This window comes from Penicillium angulare (assembly GCF_028827245.1).
Source record: "Penicillium angulare strain IBT 27051 chromosome Unknown utg000005l_segment0_segment0, whole genome shotgun sequence".
NCBI lineage: Eukaryota > Fungi > Ascomycota > Eurotiomycetes > Eurotiales > Aspergillaceae > Penicillium > Penicillium angulare.
In genome coordinates this window covers 3,154,731-3,171,816 of record NW_026623164.1, presented here as the reverse complement: position 1 = coordinate 3,171,816, position 17,086 = coordinate 3,154,731, and the positions used below count along the sequence as shown (strand labels likewise).

The following is a 17,086-nucleotide window of genomic DNA, read 5'->3' as shown; positions in this document are numbered from 1 at the left end:
ATACAACCATATCTTTACAGCAAAAAGCGGCCCAATTTCTCCTTCATGCACACCCTAAACTCTCGGCAACTCCCCATCCCATTGAATCTTCATCGTGGATGGGTACGGTGAGTAGGCGCTAAGATCCGCATCCATGTACATCGTGATTCCTCCTAGGCCAGGGATCTTCTTCAGCTGTCCTTGAGGGCCCGGGGCACGTCGAAGATTCTCCAATTGACCAACTACCCGGAGCATTGTGGGGAGGGCAATTTGACACACTCCAAGCCCCAGGCATTGATGAGGCCCGAATCCAAAGTGGATATACTGGCTCAGGTCGCGGTCCAAGCGGACCGTCTCGGGCTCAGGGAATGCGTTTGCATCATGGCTGGCAGCAACCTATTACAAAGTAATATGTTAACAAAGGATTATTGATTCGTTGGATATCCACGTCTACTTACCAGGTTGCAGAATAGTTGCTGCCCGGTCTTCAATGTCACATTTTCCCCATTATCCTCAAGGACCACGGGCTTGGCAACTTCGCGCGGCAAAGCGACAGAAGATCGAATTCGTGCACCTTCCATGAAGCTACAGATTGTTAGTATAATACCCCTGCAACACACTGCTTTTCAGAAGTTACGAGGGATCACTCACTATCGCAAAAGAAGCTCATTCGCTTCCGGGGTACGCTCCTTTGACAAGCGTTGGATTTCTGCAAGATGAACTGCATTTTCCTTCTCGAGGTAAAAGTCCAAGCATTGAGTGAAAAGTTGAGCTTGGTTCGCAACCATTGAAGCAGCCGACGGCATGATATGAGTCCATACGATCTCATTCGCAGGCAGACCACTATCCAACAGACGCTGAATCATATGGACACCATAGGCACTGAGAACATCGTGACGATGAATGCGACTAACGATACTAGCAATGAATCCAGACTTATCAATCACCTCGACATTGGCCATGACCAACTCTCCGAGTTGCTGAGAGACCGCACGGGAGGCCTGTGCGAGCTGGAACGCCTTGCCAACATCCACATCATAGAAGATATAAGTAAAGATCAAAGTCATAATCTGGTAAAGCTCGACTTCAGTGAACACGCCCTGAGGATTAGCCTCCGTCTTCAGTGGCAACGAAAATATATTTGCACAGAAATGAACCTGTGCAAGGTTGGCCACATCACGACAGATATCCACTTGGTTGATACCGGCCACCTTATATGAGCTTCGCTCCAGAAGCTGAAGCGTCAATTCTTCGTAGAATTTTTGCACCTCAGACTCCCATTGGTTCCGGTATAAGGCAGCACCAACCATTTTGCGACTTGCCGCGTTCGGTGGGTTATCGCCCGACAACATGAAATCGCGACCATATGGATGTCCATCACGTTGCAAAAGAAACTCTAATTTCGGGCCCCATGTCACTTTGAATGCGTCCTGATCAGCGAGGATGGTCTTGCAGGCAGCGTGGGAATTGATTAGCACAGGTATCGGGGTGTAGCTTGGCGCGGCAAAACTATATAACTTGTCCTTTCCAAGGCTGTTCAAGATCTTTTGATTCTCACTCGGGATGACCATTGGGAAATGTGCGTAGACCGAATCTCCATGGAAATGATTTGGGAACGCTCGGAAAACCAGCTTGTAGAAGACCTGGCCAGCGTCCACGGATGTGTCAAATTGGACTTCATTATATCCCCAATTGGTCAAATGCTTCGGGGTATAGTCAACGGTGTAGAAGCGATCGCCTCTAACAAGGGAAACAGCGTCCGAGAGAATTGCTCTAGAGGTAGTGAAGTTGGGGCACAAGCCACTGCCTGGGGCCATACTCTTCTTTGCATCCTCCACAATGAGACCAGGGTAGATCTCTACTAAGTCGGGATGGTCATAGAAATGTCGGAGCTGATCAGCGATATAAGGGTCCGGGTTGATCTCCTCAAAAGTTTTGTAAGGCGTCAAGTTGAAAAATTCGCGGAACTCATTCAAAGTCGCTAAATTCCAAGAACGAGCCTGCTGAATACCGAGGACTTCAACAGCTCGGAAAACAGGTGGCACATTCGACGCTCCAAAAGCACCGGCAACATCCTCGACGCTGGTCTTAAAAATCTTCACAAGGTCGTCATCAGGGTAAGACCCATCCGCTTGGCGATGTAAGTTGGCAAAGGGACGATCCTCTGGCTTCTCGGGTAGCATTGCCTCCCATCGGTGAAGGCCTTGGACAAACTGCGGGAGAATTAGTGCCTGTGGATCTTGACCCTGGAACAGATCCTTGTATAGATCTTCGGACCATTTCTCATCCCGAGCAGAGATACAGGAATGCCATCGGTAGATCAAATTGAACTCTGCAGAGACCTGGTTTCCAGTAGCTTGAGCCGGGGCATCACCAAACAACCCATTCTTAATTTCTTCCCTGGGATCCAAGCTCCAGAGACTATCTGTCCGATTGAGATCCAGAATGGTTCGGAGATAATCCTTAAGGATGATGTTGATATAGAGACCGCAGGTAATCAAACGGCCGGTTTGAAAGAGATCGTTGTCCCATGTTGCATACGCCTTTTCGTTAGACTCAGCTGGCTTGGTGAAACGGCGACCCTCATTTATTTGGGCCAAGTTCTCAACAACGTAGTTATGGAAGCGGTTGAACATTATAAGCAAGACACCAACGCCAGGGGGGAACCCGAGAACTCGTTTCGCAGAGAACACATCCGGCTTCAGCTTTCCATCCTTGAAGGTTCTCACTTCGTTCTGTTCATTTTGATTGTTTCCGTAAAGAGGGCCCAAGTCAAGATATGATGATGTTTGAGAGATACTGCTGTCCTTTGGATCTGTTAAGAAGAGGTCTGTTACGTTTTTGTTAGTTGGTTTGCCTTTATAGCTTTGTGATGGAACGTGATCCTACCATGAATTATGATGGATGCAAGATAAAATAAAACACTCGAAATCTTGTTCGGATGTTCCTTGAACTCCTTTCGTGTGAGCAAGCTATCGAACAGTGTCCCCGGGTCTGGCCGAGAAAGAGGCTGCATAATAGCAGGCCGAACAGACCGCGCGTATGGACTGCCAGCAACACCAATGTTTGGAAAGAATGGGTTCTTTAATCCCTGTTAATATTTTTTCTCGTCATAGGAGCTGAAGAGGGTACATACATTTCCAGATCCATCTGCTGTGCGATAGCATGCATTCCGACCCAGATAACTACATTTTTTGTAAGCGTGCTTTCTGCGAAAAGAAGCAGGTCGTATAAGAATGCATTGAGCATATGACTTACGATGTTGGTGGGTGCTGCAGATCTTTCCACAACGTACCCAAAAAGCTATTGGTTAAGGTCTGACCAGCTTGCGATGTTGAAGGTAAACTGGCGGTAGTCTGTGATGTCTTTAGTCCCTTGAAGTGCCAGTGGAAGTTTAAGCTTTCAACTTGGTGCATATACAAACCTGAATCAATCGTTCCATAATATATTCGCGATCGTTCCAGGGGGTGCCAGTTGCCGCATCTTTGGCTATCTCAACAACTGTCTTGACATCTTTCAAATTTAAGTGTTCCAAATCCTTTACAACGCCAGTTTTGGCATTACTCTTGATGTAGGTGCCGTCGCCGGCCTCAGTTGGCAAAGGTCTCAAAGTAGATGCCACAACTTGCTCAATTTGCGAGAGCTTATTTTTGATACCATTGATCTGCTCGGCCATGGTGGGATGGGATATGGGTCAACAAGGAGAAAAAGGCTTAGAGATGGATCAACAACGAATATTCTGAGAATGATATGAGAAGGATCAGGTATCAAGGTATGGGGGCTTTGACGCGATCTTGCTATTTAGTTTCTCAAGATATTGTTAGTATTTTTAGCAAACAAATCTAGAGTTCAATTAACATGTATAAGGAAGGAGGGTAGGGGCCCTTGCGGTTCATTCAGCAAGAACCTCCATTGGCATATTATCAAAATGTCACCTGAATGGATCCAAAAAAAAAATATGAGAGCGAGAGCATACCAATTTTGCGACAGATTACTTCAGGAAGTATTTAGAATTTTCGAGGGGCAATCGGTGGGTTCGGTGTTTTAGAGACGTTTGAGAGCGGCAACCCATAAGCTTGTGAAGGTCTGCTATAACGAGCACCGGCAATAAAGCTCAAGCATGGAATAGGTAAAAAATCAAAATACGTATCATGAGATTGGATCGGAGGGTAATGGAAAGATTATAACCATTTCTGACTGCGGAGGGCCCCGCTAGTCTGCTTAACGGGCAGAGTACATGTACAGCTGAGCAGCTGAATAGCCTCCAGCCCGCGCCGGGTCCATTATCCACTGTCCACTATCCATTATCCACCCGAGCCTAGCACCCACGTTGACCTTTCAGCTTTAGCGCCACATTATAAGACGTTAGTGGCCGGTACGAGGGCAATGACAGCCGAATGACGCCCCCACAGTGCTGGGCAGCAATGGAATGTTTTTCATTCGTGCGTCAAATCCCATGTGAAGAGTGAGTTATCTTTGTTGGCTTCCACGATCCCACGAATTTTATTTAATTCAATTTGACTTTTCTGGCAATTTCAAATGTTGTTGACAAAGACGATCATTTGTACAGGCAAATCAGGAATGGGAGACCATGAACTCACGCCCCTCCGGTTGCTTGTCCGTCCAGGTGGTCCGGCCTCATTCGCCGCTCGGGTGTGGGTTGGTTATTCTGCTCGGGTGTAATTGGTGCATAAGCTCCATGTTCAGCTTTCAGTAAGCAACCAGTAGGATTCTGCAGTAAGTGGGGCTTACGAGTATGCAATCTTTTTTCAGTGGGTGAGCATAATAATCCTGGGGGTTACGCTCTTTGTGTGAGCCTCATGACTCGGTTAGTTCATAGCATGGCGTGCATTAAGACGGACGAACTGGGGGGAGCCTGGCGAATTGGTTCGTCATGATTGGTGAGTAGGTTCGGCCGGGCTAACCATGCCAGCGTTGTGTTCCCGTCTGAGACATGGAGCGCCTAGAATAACTCGGCTGGAGCATCCATACATATATGCACGGGGCGATATTGGAATGAAATTTGGGATCCGCGTAAGGAGATAAGAGGGATATGGAAAGTACTCAATTTTCGGCAATTTTCGTGACTGTTGTTATTGGCGCTTACTGCGACAGGGAATCCGGCCGGAGACGGCCAATAACTGTCATAGGAAGTTTAATACATTTTTTATTGCTGAAAGCAGGCCACTGGCCCATACTAAGTGCCTACATGTATTAGTATAGTACTTGGCTTAGACACTATCTACAATACACATTTGCCTACGAGTCTCTTTATCTGGATTTAAAGTTTTAAGTTGATGGATAACACTACTGCTTATCTTTTGAACGCCGTTCCAAATATTTTTCATCTTCTAATAGCTTGTATGTAAAGCAATTTCATTTACTAGTAAAAGAGTTAGACATTAAGCTATATCGACTTTCGATAGACAAAGTATAAGTCTCTCAAACGAATTTACTGTCTGGCCGGATGAACCTGCTATACCTACTTGACTTATTTCTAGGTACACCTCCGACTGCGAAATTCTAGGAATGCTAAATTTGACCTTTATTTGAGGGTTCTATGTTTCGAGGAAATGAGGTTTATTCTGGTTCATTCTGATTAGTAAATATCATACCTATTTTCAGCGCATGTGTAAATCCGTGTTCGCATGTATCAGGGTCGGCATCCACTTCAAGTTACAAAAATATTCCAGAAGACAAAAGACAAAGGCAGGTGTACCATTCCAAGTCTTTTTGTTTGGTTGACTTCCAGTGCATCTATTTCTTTGTGTATCATCTAGATAAAATAAGAGCATTGTTCACACGCCAAAGAATTGGAGAGTATGCAACAATGAACAATTTGTACAATAAAGCACTATAATTTATTTATACTCGATTAAATGAACAATGGCTCTATTTCATTCATAGTTTGCTTTTGTTTCTTTGAATCATTCTTCAATAAATGACCTTGAGCTGTTACTAGTATAAAAGAGATCGACCCTCCGATTGAAACGAGTTTATCATCACAATATCTATTCCAACTTCCACTATCTTCAGCTGAGCACCATCCACTCCGAGTAAAACACCCTTTACGAGTAACTAACTAATTACAGGGGCATTTCCAACATATACTACTCAACATGCCTGTCAGTGACATCGATTATACGTGTTACAACCTCTACGTAGCTATCTTTCAACAGAAATCTGACTCACCTGTCCACTGGGCGCTACTGATGGCCCACCCAGGCGCAACTAGATGCACGTGGTTTCACACTGTTGGTTCCCCTGGCTATTATGATCGTGCTGTTGAACCTGCTAAGCACTTTGATAGCTGGAGTATTGAAGAAAAGCACTTACTTGCCCAGATCCCAGCATCCGAGGAACAGACAGTTTTCGAACAGGCCGCGGCCATTCCAGCCCAAAGCTGTCAATGCTATATATCGTACCTGATTTTCAGACTTGAGCAGCGGGAATTGATCGAAGCTGAAACCTACGAGTATTGGCGTGATACCTATGTCGAATCTCGCCGCGAAGATAGAGGACCTGGTTTCTTGGATGAATGCTAAATAGAAGGCATGGTTGTTTACTCACTTGGTTCCAGTGTTTTTGCTAGCTCTTTAGACTATGCTCGTCCATCACGTTGATTTTCTTTATATCTTTGATTGAAATGTAAGTATCATTCACTACTTAATTGGGGAGCTCAATTTGTTTATTAATTTGCGTTTCGTTGTAATATTCCAAGGTTGTAGATTGGTCAATATCTAGTAACTAGAGGCTTGGCTTTCAGATTTTTAATAATAGTAGACCCCAAAGATGTTAGTTTTGAGTGGAATTTTTGCTTCCAGGCTTAGAAGCCCACAGCCGTCATTGAAATTCTGAAGTGAGTTACTTTACTGAGAAAGGCGGTTGGCTTCAAGTTTGTCTCGATGATATCCAAAGTTAAGCCTTCCGTGGAACCCGTCGTACTTTTGTCATCTACTAGGTGGTGAGTTACCACTACGGAATACCTCAAGTGCTATATTGTAAAGCTTCGCACTTTTTGACTAAATTCCGATCCTATTGGCTACTTCGTATACCTTAGATTACCAAAGGATTCAACAATCGGCCCGAGAATATTTCCGACTTGAATATCGTAAAATCTACTCCATACTACCTAAGTAGGGGTCATAATTGTTTTCACCTCTCCTCATATAGTACTCCGTGCTGACCACTGACTTGCTGATCAATTATCGACTTCATCTACTGATTGTAAATATACTATGTGTCTGTAACATTTCCAGGGCTGTTACACTTGGTCCGTCGAGCTGAAACCCTACCTGTTTCTCAAAATGGGGTTGTGAAGAACGTTATCTACGATTCTCGTGGTTCTAGCCTCCGTTTGGTGAGCAATTTCAGAAAAAGGATATCTTACATTGGTAGACAGTGCGACATTTCTGGTCGTCATCGATCCTAAATTCACAGCGAGCCTCGAAGACCTTGAGAAGGCAGTTTACTGCGAATTATACTTGCGGAAACAGATGTCACCCCTTAGGGGCAGCTAGGCACCTCGGTCATACTGAGGTGGCGGAGGCTTTGCTCGACTGTGAGTCTGCGACCGGCTTGATGTAGACTCACTGAAGCGAGTGAAGAAAGGTTGGCAGGACTATCGCTACCACTCATTCGGCCCCGCAAGAAGATGCCACCCATCGTATTGCAGGGGCCCGGGGTATTCCATGATATATGTACAGATAAGCTGCCAAAATAAACGAAAAATGAGACCAGTGGTCTCAACTTTGACTCTTGATGCAGATGGTTTATTGAGCCAATAGTACAGTACGCATATTTCCACTGTTCCACATGAATATACCTCGGTCTTGCCTAAGGTGTCTACATCACGTGTGGTGTTATATTGATCAACATGAACTCAACAATTTCCATTACAACTTCCAAGCTTATCTACTTGCCTCAACTTGAAGCTTGCTTTTAATCGCAATGGCGTCCAAAATTGCGCTCACAGTTGAGCCCCGTGGTATGTTATTTAACACGCATGAATCAACAAAGCGTCATTTCTTTAAAAGTCGACTCCAAACTAAAAATACTCAGGTAAACCTATCCGCGGGCTCCCCAAGGAAATTATGATTGACCTTGATAATTCTGGCGAGGAGCTACACAGCATCGTTGCTAAGAGCTCCGGCTGCTCCGTGCACCGCCTTCGTATCACCAAGGGCAGTGACCGTAGTGCTGTCCCCAATTCCAAGGACATCACCATTGATGAGACTGGTCTGCGTAACTCGAGTGTGATCCACGTTAAAGACCTGGGTACGTACAAGATCTCGCCCATGCGAAAAATAAAACCGATCAATGCTAAAGATTTATACTTCAAGGTCCCCAAATCGCATGGCGTACCGTTTTCATCATCGAATACCTGGGTCCTCTCCTGATCCCCGCGCTCTTCCTCTTCCCCCTCCGACCATTCCTCTACTTCAACTATGACAAGCCCCTCCCGGACCCATCGGATACTCAACTGCTCGTCTGTGCCCTTCTCACTCTCCACTTCCTCAAGCGCGAGTATGAGACTATCTTTGTGCACCGTTTCAGCAACGCCACCATGCCTGCCCGCAACATTTTCAAGAACAGCGCCCACTACTGGGCTCTCGCTGGCTTCAACATCGCATACTGGGTCTTCCGCCCCAATGCAGGCGCCGCATCCGCAACTCCCAATACCGCACTCGTGTACGGAGGTGTTGCACTGTTCGTGTTCAGTCAGCTTGCTAACCTGAACGCTCACTTTATCCTCCGTGACCTCCGTCGTCCTGGTACCACCGAGCGTGGCATCCCCTCCGGCTTCGGCTTCAACATTGTTACCTGCCCAAACTACATGTTCGAGATCCTCGCGTGGCTAGGTGTTTTCCTGGTCAGTCAGTTGAACCTGAGTGTGCTGTTGTTCGCTCTTGTTGGTGGTGTGCAGATGTGGAGCTGGGCGTGGAAGAAGGAGAAGCGTTACCGAAAGGATTTCGGCGAAAAGTACAAGAAGAAGAAGACTGTGCTTCTGGCTTACATCTGCTAAGCTACACGCTTTATGATCGACTCTTCGTTCCAATTCGTTCCAGTCAATTCAGTACTCCATAGTCAGGAAATTGTAATATTTCCACGAAGCGAGTGACCTTGGCCTCCAGGGCCGTAGCCGCCGCTGCCTGGGTGCTAGAGTGCTCACCAATAATAGCTGCTCAGTTAGGGGCTTCTTTGATTCCGGGTTATACTTACATTTTATCTCTTGGGATATAACTTACGACGCATGTATTCTATGAGTGGACATAAAAAAAATTAATATCGTGTTTTCCTTTATGACATTAGACACACTAGACTCAAACGTTTTCACTATATACTAGTATATCTCTAGGGACCCCTGCTAGTGGAGCCTACCGAGGTCTTCTGTTATAAAATTTAGACAACGCACAGGATAAATGTTCTCAAATCACATCAGTGGCTGTTTGATTAGATTTGCTCAAGATTGAATGCAGGCATAGGAAGAAAGGACAACTCATGAGACATCGGACTTGACCTCTGGGAGGAACATTAAAAGACTAGAACAATGAGAGATTGTATGATATTGGAGTATAAATACACAGAAAGTACAATATGCACGCCCAGTAGATCAACCGATGCGAAAGAATCCCAGAAATTTCGAGGGAATATTGAAGACACATGAGACTGTCAAACAGAAAAAGAAAGAGAAGCACAGTGGTACTCAGTAGCATCCACTTCGTCGCGATAGTGGTACAATAGAAGAAGCGCCAGTCCCCAACGCAGGACATCAATTCAAAAGTGAAAGTCACCAGTTAACAAGCATGATACCCGTGCAAATTAAGTCTGGACTTCGGCTTGAGATTTCTCAGCGAGCTGTTGGAGTCTCTGAGGGTCGGCCATACCCTTCTTGCGGGGTTTCGTAATTTGATCAATGTTAAGTCGCTCAGCGATTTTAGCATTGATTTCCTCCTCCTTGTCCTTTGCCCATTCTTCAAAAGACTTAGGCTCCTTGAGACCGAACTTGAGGCGCTCTGTCCGGAATCGTTCCTGGATCACGGATGTCTGCATGACCTTCCATCGCAGTTCCCATCCGAACATGCCGAGCTCCCTGATGCGGGATACGCGATCGCTAAGGAGGTAGTTGTCGAGGCCGCCCTCCTTCTGAATTGTACGCAAAGCCTTGCGTGTGACTTTGATAAAGAGTTCCTCGTCCAGAGCGTCGCTGCGGATCTTTTTGCGGCGAACATTGGGCTTCCAGCTTCGTCGTGTTTTGCCTTCATTGCGACCCTTGGAGATCTTGTTACCGAAGCGAATCATGACACCGCCATAAAGACCTGTGTCGGCTTGCTTGTACCATTGTCGAGGACCGAAGGGGTACGGTGGGATATGCTCCGGAAGTTGTGCGGTAGTCTGTTGTGCCAATGTGGTGGAGAAAGAACGCTTCGGGATAGATAGGGAGAGGTTGCGAAAGGCCGAGGCCAGAGAGAAGTGGCCGGCCATGGCGGCTCTCGGCTGGAAACCTGCCATTGAGGAGACGTGGGCGAGTTCCGGGGAGTGAGAGTCTGTTCAATACGGATTGGAATTCATGCGTTGAGAGAAAGCTGGAGTGGGAAGAATTTGGGGGCGCTGACCGCCTTCCGTCGCGGCTCCGTGACTGGCGCAGATCCCTTGTTCACGAATTTCGGGAAGAGCATGTAGCTGGAAAGACGGACCATCGCAGCAATACCTAGCTACTCTTTGTTGGATTTTAATTTTGTTCATCGCTTCTTATTTCTTAATCTTTTTGGTCCTCCGATTACTTTGTTCCAGGCTCAACGAAGCCTCATCATTTCACCATGGTCCAGATCAGTGAAGTCAAGGGCAACTCGCGCGAGAACAGGACCGCGGCGCACACCCACATCAAGGGTCTAGGCCTGCGCGCTGATGGTTCCTCAGAAACAGCAGGCGATGGATTCGTGGGACAGGCATCTGCTCGTGAGGTGAGTGCGACATCTATTGAGTTCAAAAGTGACGGAGATTTCTTGGGTAGTTCATTGGCTGACGGTCTCTCGCCCTTCAACAGGCATGCGGTGTTGTAGTCGACCTCATCAAAGCTAGGAAGATGGCTGGACGAGCTGTGTTGCTTGCTGGTGGACCAGGTACAGGAAAGACAGCGCTTGCTCTTGCTGTATCACAGGAGCTGGGAACCAAAGTACCATTCTGCCCCATCGTTGGCAGCGAAATCTACTCTGCGGAGGTCAAGAAGACAGAAGCCTTGATGGAGAACTTCCGACGAGCAATCGGTACGCTATTATTATATACTCAGGATTTCGAATTCGAAACTAACAACAACAGGTCTGCGAGTTCGCGAAACCAAGGAGGTGTACGAGGGTGAAGTAACCGAGTTGACACCGGAGGAGACCGAGAATCCATTGGGCGGATACGGACGTACCATCAGCCATCTGATCATTGGACTCAAGTCTGCCAAGGGCAGCAAGAAGCTTCGCCTAGACCCCAGCATTTACGAAGCCATTCAGAAGGAGAGAGTCACTGTTGGAGATGTCATCTACATTGAAGCCAACACCGGTGCTTGCAAGCGTGTTGGTCGGTCGGACGCTTATGCGACTGAGTTCGATCTCGAGGCGGAAGAGTACGTGCCCGTTCCTAAGGGCGAGGTTCACAAGAAGAAGGAGATTGTACAGGATGTGACCCTTCATGACTTGGACATGGCCAATGCCCGGCCACAAGGTGGACAGGATGTGATGAGCATGATGGGCCAGCTGATGAAGCCCAAGAAGACTGAGATTACAGACAAGCTGCGACAAGAGATTAACAAGGTTGTCAACCGCTACATTGACCAGGGCGTGGCCGAGCTTGTTCCTGGTGTCTTGTTCATCGACGAGGTTCACATGCTTGACATTGAGTGTTTCACATATCTCAACCGTGCCCTTGAATCTACCATCTCTCCGATCGTCATCCTGGCTTCTAACCGTGGAAACACTGTCATTCGGGGTACCGACGACATCACCGCCTCCCACGGCATCCCACCCGATCTGCTCGCTCGCCTCCTCATCATCCCCACTACCCCTTACAGCCCAGAGGAGATCAAAACCATTATCCGACTGCGTGTTAAGACTGAAGGCCTGAACATCAATGAGCCTGCTCTGGACAAGGTTGCTGAGCACGGCAGCAAAGTCAGTTTGCGATATGCCTTGCAATTGCTCACACCGGCAAGTATCCTGGCTCGAGTCAATGGCCGCCCTAATGGAATCGAGGCAGTGGATGTTGCGGAGTGCGAGGATCTTTTTCTGGATGCCAAGCGCAGTGCGCAGATTGTTAACCAGGACATTACCAAGTTCCTGGCTTAAGGGGGAAGAGAGGGGAAACTTCTACGACTGTACACCATGGGGGTATCATCATTTTTCCATCATTTCTGTTTCTAATTCCAAAAGGCGAAATCTACTCTTAAGGCTTGATCTTTTTTTCATGCTAATGCTATCTTATGTTACTACGTTTAAAGGAGAGATATACATGTGTAATAACTCAGAAGGGAGTATATCACGGTCAAATGCAAGGAACAGGCTTCGGCGGGTAGTCACTAGGAACATGCAGGACGCCAAACGTTGTCATTTGAGGGACTAATGGGGAGCACTTGACAACTCTCCCAGACTTTAGTGTAAAGCGGTATTGAAATGGAATCATGGCGAGGCCAATAATATCCATATATCCGAAACCTAGACAGCCTGTTCATGGCTATGACTACTCCGTAGAAACTACACCCTATCCGGCTAACGGCAATCACGTGCGAGACTTATCATCCCCCAGCCTCCACCTCCTCAATTGTTCCTCTAGCCAATATCTCACGACAAGCTGTTCAGTATATTGAATCAACTTAATACTCATTTCAGTCACGATCACGTTGAGGCTTAGCGCATTTTTTCGGACAAGACATTCGCCCCGAGCGACTATCGGCCTGCCTAACGTCACTTAATCCTCCTTTAGATAAAGGTGGAGCCTGTGGTCCGATCACTACTACGAAACGACCACTTCGACATACATCGCAACAAACATTTTCTTCACCCATCTTGCCCCCGTGGTTCCATATAATACTTGCCTTTCTAGCCAATATGTCGAATCCCCTCGATACGGACGCCGGATCCGAGATGTTCGCCAGCTACGAAAACGAGCTTCAACTCGTTCAAGCGGACTTGAACCAAAAGCTCGATGAAATCACGGAACTGAGCGGCGAACAACGGAAATCTGCTATCAGCTCAGCGGATATGGTCCTCGATGAAGCAACAGAACTGGTAAGTCAAGTCGGGCCCACCCCCAGACCCCAGAAAATAAAATCCACCCCCCGTTCCTACACCTTTCTCCAATCGCATAGATCTGCACACTCTTGACTATTTCCCACACAAGTTGATCTCGGATAAAATAACTAACCTGAATTTGTAGCTGGACCGTATGCGCATGGAAAAACAAAACATCCCCTCCGAAGCCCGCTCTAAAGTCAATATTCGCTTCCGCAACTATTCAACTGATATCGACGATGTGAAACGAAAGCTCAAATCCCTCTCAGATGATCGCAGAGCCCTTTTCGGCGATCGATACACCGATGAGCCACAAGATGAGCATCTGGAGCAACGTCAACAACTTCTGTCTGGCACAGAGCGCTTAGAGCGTAGCTCTGCTCGTCTACAGCAAAGCCAACGGACGGCACTGGAGACTGAGGATGTCGGGCGCAACGTGCTGACAAACCTGTATGAGCAGCGTCAAACGATACAGCATACCCGGGATAATCTGCATGAAAGTGAAGGATATGTGGATACTAGCATTAAGACTTTGAGGGGTATGGCTCGTAGGTAATGTCCCCCCGATATCTTCGCTCCTACTTTCTAGTGAGATGTCCAATACTAACTGGCTTATAGGATGGCTACGAATCGGATGATCACCATTGGTATCATCACAGTCCTTGTTCTTTTGATCATTGCCGTTATTTACAGCAAGTTCCATTAGCGTTCCGACGAACCTAGGCGTTTATTTTGGAGGGATGTCTTCTCTTGTACCTTTTTCTTTCGCTATGTATGAAGTTAGCATCACCGAGCTTGACCAGTACTAGACAGAGTTCTGGAATAGAAGCTATCGGTTGTAATCAAGCACTACTTTCATGAAGACCATAAATGCCGGTAACCTAAGACTATTGTTTACAAGCGCCCAGATGTTGAGCTATTTTGAACCTCGATGTAGAACAAGTGTTGCCCAATACTGGGACCAACCCATAAACTATGTCTACATCTCCAGTCCAACTGGCAATGCAACCAAACAAAAATGCGCCACTTAGGCAGGGTATCTCGTTAAACGCCTAGAAAATAAGAATAAAACAGGACCTACGCCGTGTTCATAATCCTCATAGCCCCAAAAGCCACATTAACAAGCACTCCCACAAAGACAGCAACTCCCTTCCTCCAAGACCATACACCCTCCTCCCTCCTCAACCACATGCCACACCCAATAGGCCAAAAGAACCCCATAACAGCTCCCCAAAGCATATCATCCATCGCGCTCCTCGATCCAGACCCCAGACCCCCTTCATCCTCTCCAGTTCCCGTTCCATCTCCTGTCCCCGCTATCCCGGCCCCAGTCGACCCCTCATCCATCCACCTATCCTCGAGATCGCGCAGTTCCTCACCAGAAGGCATAGTGTCAGGCGTTCTGGAAACAGACTGCACGGCCAGAAACTGAGACCGGAGAGCCGTAACTTCCGCCGCTGTGAATCCCGCACTAAGGAGCCGATCGAAGCCACGAGGCGCAGGCGTTGTAGTTGTAGACGCAGTCGTAGCCTGGGAGGTTTGTCCTGCATTATTGAGAGAGGAAATAGAAGAAAGCTTCTCCTCGGGTTGAGTAAGAGTCGAGGCGAGGCGTGCTTCTGTTGCTAGATCTGTTTCTGAGAGAGCTATGTCGCCGATAGAGCAGTGGATATATAATCTGGGTCTTGTATCGCGGACAGGTTTCTTGCCCTTATCATGACGTTGAGCATCATTTGAGTCTCGCTCATCTTGGCTTTTGTCTTCCTTTTCTGGTAAAGGCCTGGGACTTCGTGATGGGGATGGCGGAAGCTTGAGTGAGGTAGTTAAGGCGGTTGTGTCTTCTAGACCACGGCCCGAGTAAATCAAGCGGAGTCGATGAGATGATAGTGAGGGGGGAAGTTTGGCCCGGATTAATTGTTTGAGGCCTGCGCCGGTTGTGGTTCCTGGTGTTAAGATATCGAGGGGAAGATCGGGTATTGATGCGGAGAAGCGGACGATGATGAGGAGAGCGTTGGCAAATGGATCGCTGGAGTTACTGTAGGAGGAAAGAAAGGCGGGTGACGCCATTTTATTTTGATTTGGATCAGTGATTCCGGGTATCGATTTCGAGGGTTTAGGAACGATGTATATCTATCCTCGAATTAAAGAAGGCTATTCTAAGAGGGTGGTCTGGCCCATCGCCCCATGTCCGCGGTCCCGTTCTGGCATCATGTGACACAATCATCGGCGATAACTAGTATATATCTATATTTTGAATTGAAATGGAAATCTAGACGAGATTTAATGTTATATTCATGAAGATGATGCATTGAATAGTATCCTGGGACGGAATCGGGGAGGTGGCCAATGTGGTTGGTGCTACAACGTGATTGCACTATATTATATATCATGTATCATGTCCACTTGACTAGTCTATGTTTAATGTCACATTGGGAATTATGATTCCCCACGCAGATGTAGCGATAAGAAAGCGAAGCTATCGTAGCTTCGATGAAATGATGGGTTGTATCACATCCCACCCGTTCCCTTGTTGACCGGGCGAGTGAAGTGTAATACCAGCAAGAGATGATGGCAAATGAAAGGTTGTCAGGAGGATATCAAGCGTATGTAACAAGCCGAGCAAAGCGGCAAAAGTGCCGAAAGTTCATTATACAAAAAGAGAACGCCGTCCGATGCACCGAGGAAGACGCCGAGGAAACCGAATAACGTAGAAAAACATCGAAAGCCGCTTAGACCATGAAGGACTCGCCGCAGCCGCATTCCTCCTCTGTTGAAATGTTAACAGATGCTTCTTGCATATTTTGGAAGACAAGGGTTAAAAAAGGTGCTTTTCCCCCCTGTCTTGCAATTTTTATTCTCTTCAGGGGACCACTCACTGATATTCGGGTTGCGGAAAACAAAGCGCCTACTCAGCTTATCTTCATGCCAGTCCATCTCACTGCCAATAATACTGAATAGCGCCTTGCTGTCGATCAAAACCTTCACGCCGTCTTGCTCCACCACCTCGTCAAACTTGGCCGGCTTGTCCACGTATTCGAGGTGGTAAGCGAGGCCGGAGCAGCCCCGGTTCTTAACACCAACTCGGATGTATTTTGGTTCAGGCTGATCCATAAGCTTGCGCAGCTGCTCAGTGGCCAATGAAGAAAGCTTCATTGCTGCTTTTCTTGCCCGCAATGGCCGACGAGGTTTTCCGGTCTTGCTGGTGGTAGATGAGGCGGCTGTGGATTTTTGAGTCTCGTTGCTCTTGGTGTTTGATTTTGAGGATTCCGCTTGCGATGGAGCATTCTGGATGTTCTCTGTTGAGAGGGGGAAGTCGGCCGAGATGGAGGCGTCTGAAGCACCAAGGCCAGGGTTGCGAGGAGGCGGGAAGGAAGATGGCAGGGTATGTGGGCGATAGGCTGTTGCTGTTTGCATGTCACGCTTAGAGGATTGATGGGCATTTCCGTACGATGAAAAGCATCGTATGGCGGGGGACGAGCGTAGTGTAGCAGCGGGCTGCACACATCGGAGCAGTGTGGCGGATGATGTCACTGGACGATGCATGATGCCGAAACTCATGGTCGAGGGTAGATGAAAGGTCGGATTTAAGAGCCTCAATGGTGGGTATTATGAGAACATAAGAAAATCGGTGATCCTGGCTGTGGTGCAGTGTGTTTTAAGAGTGAAGGGAATATGAGAAGACTTGTTTGTTCGAGTTCCCCGGTGACTCTCGGGGGATTAAGTAAGACTGGTTGCATGATGTGTCTGTAGCCAATCAGCATCCAGGTGTTTCTACACAGAGTGGCGCCATTCTCATGTCCCTGCATTCAAGCATGAACTGCTTCGTAATCAACAGA

The 17,086-nt window shown here is 47.3% G+C and overlaps 8 protein-coding genes across 8 annotated transcripts; 4 read left to right on the top strand and 4 right to left on the bottom strand.

Annotated features, from left to right (window-relative positions):
• Positions 1 to 54: 54 nt before the first annotated feature.
• On the bottom strand, positions 55 to 3,655 carry N7478_008534 (peroxidase/cytochrome P450 family protein; the record flags this gene model as incomplete). The annotated part of the gene is made up of 7 exons (XM_056924748.1): positions 55 to 375; positions 438 to 564; positions 631 to 2,794; positions 2,869 to 3,070; positions 3,116 to 3,164; positions 3,238 to 3,335; positions 3,404 to 3,655. The coding sequence occupies 7 exons, from the start codon at positions 3,653 to 3,655 to the stop codon at positions 55 to 57; spliced, it is 3,213 nt and encodes a 1,070-aa protein (XP_056777474.1).
• A 2,443-nt stretch (positions 3,656 to 6,098) lies between these two features.
• On the top strand, positions 6,099 to 6,524 carry N7478_008533 (uncharacterized protein; the record flags this gene model as incomplete). Its single annotated transcript, XM_056924747.1, has 1 exon — positions 6,099 to 6,524. The coding sequence occupies one exon, from the start codon at positions 6,099 to 6,101 to the stop codon at positions 6,522 to 6,524; it is 426 nt and encodes a 141-aa protein (XP_056777473.1).
• A 1,405-nt stretch (positions 6,525 to 7,929) lies between these two features.
• N7478_008532 (trans-2-enoyl-CoA reductase (NADPH) TSC13) lies at positions 7,930 to 9,004 on the top strand (the record flags this gene model as incomplete). Its single annotated transcript, XM_056924746.1, has 3 exons — positions 7,930 to 7,966; positions 8,041 to 8,256; positions 8,322 to 9,004. The coding sequence occupies 3 exons, from the start codon at positions 7,930 to 7,932 to the stop codon at positions 9,002 to 9,004; spliced, it is 936 nt and encodes a 311-aa protein (XP_056777472.1).
• A 797-nt stretch (positions 9,005 to 9,801) lies between these two features.
• On the bottom strand, positions 9,802 to 10,491 carry N7478_008531 (mitochondrial 54S ribosomal protein bL28m; the record flags this gene model as incomplete). The annotated part of the gene is made up of 1 exon (XM_056924745.1): positions 9,802 to 10,491. The coding sequence occupies one exon, from the start codon at positions 10,489 to 10,491 to the stop codon at positions 9,802 to 9,804; it is 690 nt and encodes a 229-aa protein (XP_056777471.1).
• A 308-nt stretch (positions 10,492 to 10,799) lies between these two features.
• Positions 10,800 to 12,311, top strand: rvb1 (RuvB family ATP-dependent DNA helicase pontin; the record flags this gene model as incomplete). Its single annotated transcript, XM_056924744.1, has 3 exons — positions 10,800 to 10,943; positions 11,027 to 11,246; positions 11,299 to 12,311. The coding sequence occupies 3 exons, from the start codon at positions 10,800 to 10,802 to the stop codon at positions 12,309 to 12,311; spliced, it is 1,377 nt and encodes a 458-aa protein (XP_056777470.1).
• Positions 12,312 to 13,070: 759 nt separating this feature from the next.
• Positions 13,071 to 13,959, top strand: N7478_008529 (v-SNARE protein VTI1; the record flags this gene model as incomplete). Its single annotated transcript, XM_056924743.1, has 3 exons — positions 13,071 to 13,250; positions 13,399 to 13,805; positions 13,872 to 13,959. 3 exons carry the CDS (start codon positions 13,071 to 13,073, stop codon positions 13,957 to 13,959), a joined length of 675 nt encoding a protein of 224 aa, XP_056777469.1.
• A 371-nt stretch (positions 13,960 to 14,330) lies between these two features.
• Positions 14,331 to 15,317, bottom strand: N7478_008528 (DSC3 family protein; the record flags this gene model as incomplete). Its single annotated transcript, XM_056924742.1, has 1 exon — positions 14,331 to 15,317. The coding sequence occupies one exon, from the start codon at positions 15,315 to 15,317 to the stop codon at positions 14,331 to 14,333; it is 987 nt and encodes a 328-aa protein (XP_056777468.1).
• Positions 15,318 to 15,979: 662 nt separating this feature from the next.
• Positions 15,980 to 16,793, bottom strand: isa1 (Fe-binding Fe/S cluster assembly protein ISA1; the record flags this gene model as incomplete). Its single annotated transcript, XM_056924741.1, has 2 exons — positions 15,980 to 16,017; positions 16,127 to 16,793. The coding sequence occupies 2 exons, from the start codon at positions 16,791 to 16,793 to the stop codon at positions 15,980 to 15,982; spliced, it is 705 nt and encodes a 234-aa protein (XP_056777467.1).
• Between the last annotated feature and the right edge of the window lie 293 nt (positions 16,794 to 17,086).